This window comes from Anguilla anguilla, chromosome 17, assembly GCF_013347855.1.
Source record: "Anguilla anguilla isolate fAngAng1 chromosome 17, fAngAng1.pri, whole genome shotgun sequence".
Taxonomy (NCBI): Eukaryota; Metazoa; Chordata; class Actinopteri; order Anguilliformes; family Anguillidae; genus Anguilla; species Anguilla anguilla.
Genome location: NC_049217.1, coordinates 21,535,870 through 21,543,548, shown reverse-complemented (window position 1 = coordinate 21,543,548; position 7,679 = coordinate 21,535,870). Strand labels below are relative to the sequence as shown.

The 7,679-nt window shown below is 37.4% G+C and overlaps 1 protein-coding gene across 1 annotated transcript; it reads left to right on the top strand.

The window, feature by feature from the left end:
* The first annotated feature begins 3,531 nt into the window (after positions 1-3,531).
* On the top strand, positions 3,532-6,237 carry LOC118217149 (fucolectin-like). The gene is made up of 3 exons (XM_035398971.1): positions 3,532-3,569; positions 4,148-4,192; positions 5,948-6,237. The coding sequence occupies exons 1-3, from the start codon at positions 3,539-3,541 to the stop codon at positions 6,235-6,237; spliced, it is 366 nt and encodes a 121-aa protein (XP_035254862.1). The 5' UTR covers positions 3,532-3,538.
* The last annotated feature ends 1,442 nt before the right edge of the window (positions 6,238-7,679 follow it).

Here is a 7,679-nt window from a genome sequence, read left to right as displayed (position 1 = left end):
TTTTATGTTGTGTAGTTCTTTTTACTTGTGCGACTGTGTGGAATGTGTTATACAATTTTCATTTATTAGGCATAGAGTTTTGTAGTTGTGTCTTGAGTGTGGCAATAGGGTCAGTTTTCTTAACTGAACAGAATACACTAAATGAGCAGACGTATGTGGACACCCCTTTGTCTGGGGCTGTTTTTCATGGTTTGGGATAGCTTCCTTAGATCCAGTGAAGGCAATCTTAATGCAATGACATTCTAGACAATTCTGTGTTTCCAACTTTGTGGCAACAGTTTGGAGAAGGCCTGTAGCAGCCAATAATGTAATAACTACTGTTAATGTAATAACTGCCAATAACGTAATAATTTTTCCGTTCTTAATGTAATAAAAGTCGATAATGTAATAACTGACCAATAATGTAATACATTTTCTGAACCAAAAATGTAATAACTTTTTGCATATAATGTAATAATTTATTACATTATTGGCTGGTTATTACATTATTAGCTGGGTTTAAAATCATTAAAAATGTAATAATAGGAGCTGATAATGTAATAATATACTTGTATCACTATGTATAAGTTTTATTTATTATCAAGTGTCAGACTTCCATAACACTTAGGCCTACCCTTACTGTTGCTTCTTTCAAATAGCTGCTCAAAAACCAGGCCAATCCTGACCCCTGAATCTTAGTCCTAACTCTGAGAAAACACACACACACACCTACTCTCTCTCTCTCTCTCTCTCTAGAAATTAATTGTTTGTGTAACATGATGGTTAGACTTATCTCCAGCCCTGCCTTACACTCCTTTGCCATTTGAGTACCAAATTAAGTGGGAGCACACATGGCGACTCTACATGTATCAGAGGCATGTGGTAGTCTACACCCTCCCCAGACCAACAGAGGATAGCGCATCGACCAGGACCATGATACACACAGAGAATTGGTATAACGACTAAAATTGGAGAAAATGGCAAAAATAAAAAAGAATGAACTATAGATATCATTTGCTTCGGTTTTAGACTCTTTGTTGAGCTTGTTGAGCTTGTCATTGGATCACCATTTTTGACAACATTTAGCAGCTATCAAAATATGTGACATGACAGTATCCATGAAAAATGATCCACACACTAACAAAAATCTATTAGGTGACATGTCATCTTCTTATATTTTACAGGATAAAGCATGCTTGACTGGCCTTACCAGGCAGACAATGTTACAGGGGTCACCATTCTCAATTTAACATCAACAGAGATATATATAATCATTGTATGATTGCACACAAGTGTCCAATATCAATAAAAACACCCTTTTCATACATAAACACCTTGATTGGGTACAAAGTTAAAAATGAGCTGGATTAAATTAATTCAAATTAAATATGGATAGGCAGATCCTGCATATGTGGGGGCACTGAAATAAACAAAGGTGATTATCCTCAATAATAGTGTAATGGCAAACAATAATTTACCATTTGCGAGGCTGCTGATAAGGTGCTTAAACACAATCTTTTGAAAGTCGTGTGAAAATGAAACGGAATGTTTGATATCCTCTTTGTGTTTTAGACTCGTCTATGTGTTGTGCTGAAACATGTCAAGCAACTACCAACCAACCATGGTAGAGGTGTAAATGTCCTGGTAAGAAAGCGTGTCAGCGGCGTCTAGTGTGGTGCCGTAGTTTCCCCCCATAAAACAGCATTTGCGGTTTCATTCGGCGTGTGCGCTGGCAGAGCGGTAGCCATTTATGGAAACTTTAACCCGAATTTCGTTTTGCTGCTTTTTGCGTTCATGCAAATGATGTGAGTGTAGGAAAATGGCTTTACCTTATTTTGATTATGCATTCGAGTCCGTTAAATGCGTAGTTTCTGGCAGAAACCACGTCGTTGGTTTATATTTATGTTAATGCTATAAACGCGCAGTTTTCCGGTCTTGAAACTGAGAATCACTTTGATGTACTTTTGATGCAGTTTATGTTTCATTGTGGTTATCGCGATGCTTACACGTGAAAGATTATCGCGATATTCGCCATTACATTTGTATTCTTTAAATGCTGTATTTAATGACAGTGTATGTCATTCAAATTAATGTTTGTAGGCTGTATACACTGATGACAGATGGCATTATGTTTTGTCCGTAATGCCAAGTGTGCATATATAAATTAATTCTCTTTCTGTTTTCTCATTTATTTTACAGATCACAAACACACAGACACACATGCCTACCCAACCTACCACCGTTGGCGTAATTCTATTCAAATCTAACATTGCCTTTCTCTGTGTCTTAATGGCATTTTCATTGCACATGTTTTGATGAGAATAAAATATATCACTCCTCTGGAGCCAGATTCTGTAATCAGAGTCATTCATGTTCACATTAACCACCTCAACCAGTAATTTCAATGTGGAGGTGTACCCCCCTCTGCTACAGTCCTCTCTGGCCTCCTCCTCTATATGGAGGCCTTTGATGAGGTCACTGTCATGGATGATTGTCCTGCCAGGGGGGGACAAAAACCTGGCTCTGCTACTGCCTCACGGGGAAACCCCCACCCCCCAAATTAACCTGATGATCCTTCACAAAGTGGAAGAAAAGAAAAGCAGTTAAAGAAAAAAAAAAACAGCCGTATGCTTGGGACAAAGGAGAGGAGAAAAGACTTGCATTTATGGTAATTATTTTGAGTATACCATTAATAAGATATTGGAGAATGAGAGAGAAATCATCTGCTTTGAAGGGTATCTTTAAACATCTTGTATGTAGTAAGTGCTGTTTATTGTTTGGTATTTATGGGGTGTTTTCCATCTGTATTCAGGGATTTTCATTGTGGTATGGCCACCGCGGTGCACTCTTACTACAAGGAGCTTTGAATTAAGCCTGTATCTGGATGAAAAGTAAAAATGTCTCGAAACCTAATTCAACAAAACAGGAGTAGTACTGGATGTTGTAAAAAGAGAGAGAAAAAAAACATCACATGCCATTGTATTTTAGATCATTCATAGTGAAGATTTTACAACCAGTAAAATTTGTAATATTTTACAAACAAAGCTTTGCTTTTATGTTGTCTCGGTTCTATCCACAAATTAGCCTGCTTGATGCCATTCCTTACCTTGGTATTGTAACATCTAACCCAAACAAACAGAAACAACATGATTATATATTTAGATATAATCTTCTGGCTCTAGTACTTACCTCAGCATGAGTAGATTTATGAATGGAGCTGCCACCATTCACAAATCATGGTTTCGGGACCCTGGACAGCAGCCAAAACCGGTAAAAAGAGAGAACCGGACGTGTTATTGCATCAGAATGATCGATCTAGGAAATAGCGATACCATGCGTATGCAACATCAGGGGAAAAGGGGGAAGGGAAAAGCCAAAATGCCCCTATATACACCGATCAGCCACAACATTAAAATCACTGACAGTTCTCAAAGCTTCCTGCCCCCATGTTTGCATAAGATGTTTGGTTTGCATAATACGCTTTTTTAAGCATGTTCCCTCAGAATTCACTCAGCACTTCATCTATCAGTCTACCCCTCTCAGCAAAGAACTAGCGAAGATGAACAATGGTCATTTGCCATTGTTACTGGGTGAGTGGAGCATGCTCATTAATTAGGTTAGGTACCTTACCTTAAATTTTGAATTAAATTATCTTAAATAATCTTTCAGGCTAAAGCATCAGGCAGCTGAGTTAAGATTGTAATCTTATTTACAGTGCTGGCCTGGTTTGGTTCGTAGGTAATCTTTTTCTTCTTCATGCTGTTGTGCATGTATATGTATATAAATGTATATATGTATGATGGGTTTCCATATAACACCTAATGTTTAGGGATCGAGGTGAGTTTGTAGGTTTGATTCCTGCCTTTATCTATGCATTTATTCCCATCTTAATTTATCTATGTTTTTAAATTCAATCTGCTACAATATGAAGCACTTTGGGTTGCATTTCATGTATGAAAAGTGCTATACAAATAAAGTTTATTATTATTATTATTATTATGTAGGCACCTCCATGGGACCCTTGACCAGAACCTTAACTGCTTCAGTAAATATCCTGGAATGTAAATAGATTGTATGTACGGAATGTAAGCTGCGTAGGAGCATCTGCTAAATACCTAAAATGTACTGTAAATATTTTCGTAACCAAGTCGTATTTTTGTGTTTCCAGGCTTTCTGTTGTCCTTAACAGCCTGTTACATTTGTCTTGAAGTAGGTACGTAATTCCAGGTTTAATTGATATCACACTGCCGCAAACCTCTCTGATTCTACAGAAAATTGCAATAAAGAAACTCATTGAATAAGATTTTTTAAAAGATGTTGTTATTGTTCAAAGCAACATTTGCACATCTAGGATAAAATAATGTTTCTGTGTCACCCATACATACATACATATGGCACAGTGGTACCATGAGCCTTACTTTGTGTTCAAAACACATGTAGCTTTTTATGGATGAATATTGATTAATGTACTAATATTGCACAGTATTTATGTTTTATGTTTAAGATTTCAAAAACGTTTTTATTTTCCATATTTTGTTTACATAATCTTGTAGATTATATATTATCTTATTATCAGAATTGGGTGCATATCCCTTTCCACAAACCTTGAGAAAAATCTGATGTATTTTTAATGGTATTATGTGGCAGAATCATGTCCTCCGTCTGGTTTTGCATGATGTGTGACTCTGGCTTTTCTTCAACATTCCTATGAAAATGCACGTATTGAGTTGCAATTACAATCATTATTTTTCTGTATACCTAACTTTCCTGATTGGGCAGTGTTTTACCGTGTTGACATTTACATGCTTATTGAAAATGCCAATAATTTTGGGTGATCCCCTTTTTAAAATAAGTATTTGCACTGTTTTAGCATAAATTAAATCACAATCATAATCATTGTCCCCTTGTTTCAACAGCTGTTTGATACCTGCAAGCATTTGTCTCTGACTGTTTTGATGAAATTCAAATTGAATCAGTCTGTTGTCTACCCATGAAAACCTTAGCTTAACTGTGTTCATGCAATCAAAGTTTGGCAGTAAAGTAGCAATTGTCCCCCACCTGATGAAATTTGCGACACTGCATCACTGGTGGGGGACAACATGTTTACCATTTCCTTGTTTTTTTCTGTGTGTTTATATCTTTAAGTGCCGGGCCTATTTAAATCCAAGTTATTGATGAACGAGTTACAAGAATTACAAAATAAAATAAATCGCATGATATGCAATGTACCAGTAGAATATTAGTTTACTCTGTCATTGGTCTTAACGTTATTTGTGTCCATGTTTCATGTTCTCCACACTTCTCTGTATCAGTTTATTTTTATTTTCACACTGATGACCACCTCATAATTAATCCTTAATTATGTGGGACTAATTCTGGGCAGATTGCTAAAGGTTACTGAATTTGAAGTGGCAACAGTGACAAGTGATAAGTGCTGAAATTCAGGTTGACTGCAAAGATAGTGACTTGCTTGACAATTTTCCATATCCAACTTATTAGCCATGCTTGTACCCTGCTTTCCGTGTTGGGTTGTAACAGATTGCATGTAATCTGTATTACATAATGTCGCTACGAATATCAAGTCACTGTAATCAGTCCAAGATACTTTTTGAAATATACTAAATGTAATTAAAGTTACTTTTATGAGTATTACATGATTATATTTTTGGATTACTTCAACATATAATGCATATGAGCTTGTACGTGCAAACACATGCATGCATGCACACACACAAACGTACACACACATACTCGCACCTACACAGGAGGATGAACAGGAGGTGAGTTTATGTATTGCAGCTTCACATTCAAAGGAAACAAAAAAAAAAAAATACAGTGTTACCAATGATATTTTTATATATGTCATTTGTAATCAGTACCAGAATACATTTGCAAGCAATCTGCTCTGTAACACTGCCTGTCTGGAAAATGCAGTAATTAGGTTTTGTTTTCCCCTTTTCCTTACCAGATGAAAATGCTGCCATTGGTAAAATGGCCAATCAGTCGTCCATATTCGGTAACTATGGTCCATACAGAGCGATTGATGGGAACCGCAATGCAAACCTTGGTTACGGCGGCTCCTGCACCCACACAAATGAGGAAATGAAACCCTGGTGGAGAGTTGACCTGTTTAATGTTCACAATATCTCCTCTGTGGTTGTGACGAACAGAGGGGACTGCTGTCCTGAAAGACTCAACGGAGCAGAGATTCGTATTGGAAACTCCCTGGTAGACAATGGCAACAGTAATCCATTGTGAGGGAACAGTACTCAACTCTTATTCAGCACACACACATACACACACACACACACACACACACACCCACACACAATATCAGATTTTCAGTGGGTCAAAAGTTAACATACACTTTGTTAGTATTTGGTGGCATTGCCTTTTAATTGATTAACTTGAATCAAATGCTTTTGGTAGCCTTCCACAAGCTTCTCACAATATTTTGCTGGAATTTTTGCCCATTCCTCCTGACAGAACTGGTGTAACTCAGTCAGGCTTGTGGGCCTCCTTGCTCGGGCATGCTTTTTCAGTTCCGTCCACAAATTTTCTCTCGGATTCAGGTCAGGGCTTTGCGATGGCCACTCCAATACTTTCACTTTGTTGTCTTTAAGCCATTTTGTTACAACTTTGTTACAACTTTGCAACCAGTTGCAACCAAGTTTTAACTTTCTAGCTGATGTCTTCAGGTGTTGCTTCAGTATTTCTAGATAATCCTACTTCCTCATGATGCCATCTATTTTCTGAATACACCATTCCATTTTACAGCAAAATACCCCCACAATATGATACTGCCACTCCCATGCTTTACAGTTGGGATGGTGTTCTTGAAGATTAAAAGTCTTACCCTTTTCCCTCCATACATAGCGCTGATCATAATGACTAAACAGTTCAATTTTTGTGTCATCTGACCAGAGAACACTCCTTCAAAAGGCTAGGTCTTCATCCTGGTGATCACCTGCAAACTTTATTCTGGATTTTTTATGCCGGTCTTCGAGTAGGGGCTTCTTCCTTGCTCCACAGCCTTTCAGGCCATGGCGATGTAGGATTCTCTTAATGGTAGATGTATATACTTTGGTACCTGATGCCTCCAATTCCTTCACCAGTTCTTTTGTTGTTGTCTTGGGGTTCAATTGAACCTTTTGGACCAAAATTTGTTCAGCCCTGGTTAATTTGTGCCTCCATCCTGAACGATGCAGTGTCTCTGTGGTCCCAATATTTTTATATTTGCATACAATTGTTTGTACAGATGCTCATGGTACATTCAATTGTTTGAAAGTTGCTACCAAGGAGGAACCGGATTTTTTTCTGGCTGAGTTGCTTGGATTTTCTCATGGTATCAAGGGGAAAAAGGCAGTGGCTGTAAAGGTAGGCCCTTAAATACAGCCACAGGTGCCAATTAACTCCCAATTAACTCCTAATTATGACAACTGGCCAATCAGAAGCTTCTAAAAAGTCATTACATCAATTTCTAGAATTTTCCAGACTGTTTAAAGAAACAGTAAACTTTTGACCCGACTGGAATTCTAATATAGTGAATTAAAGCTGAAATTAATATGTCTCTAATCGATTGTTTTACAATTACCTCTGATGTGAACAAAGTAGATGCCCTAATTGACTTGCCAATGTAGGGTAACATGAAATGTGTGGAGTTGTGAAAAACTGAGTTTGAATATCTTTAGCCTTGGTGT

What these genes read in the sequence shown, in the direction of transcription:
- LOC118217149 (XM_035398971.1), top strand. Translation starts at nt 3,539, where the DNA reads ATGAACAATGGTCATTTGCCATTGTTACTGG. An exon ending in TCATTTGCCATTGTTACTGG is followed by an intron (nt 3,570 to 4,147) that starts GTGAGTGGAGCA and finishes TTGTGTTTCCAG; the next exon opens with GCTTTCTGTTGTCCTTAACA. An exon ending in TTACATTTGTCTTGAAGTAG is followed by an intron (nt 4,193 to 5,947) that starts GTACGTAATTCC and finishes TTTCCTTACCAG; the next exon opens with ATGAAAATGCTGCCATTGGT.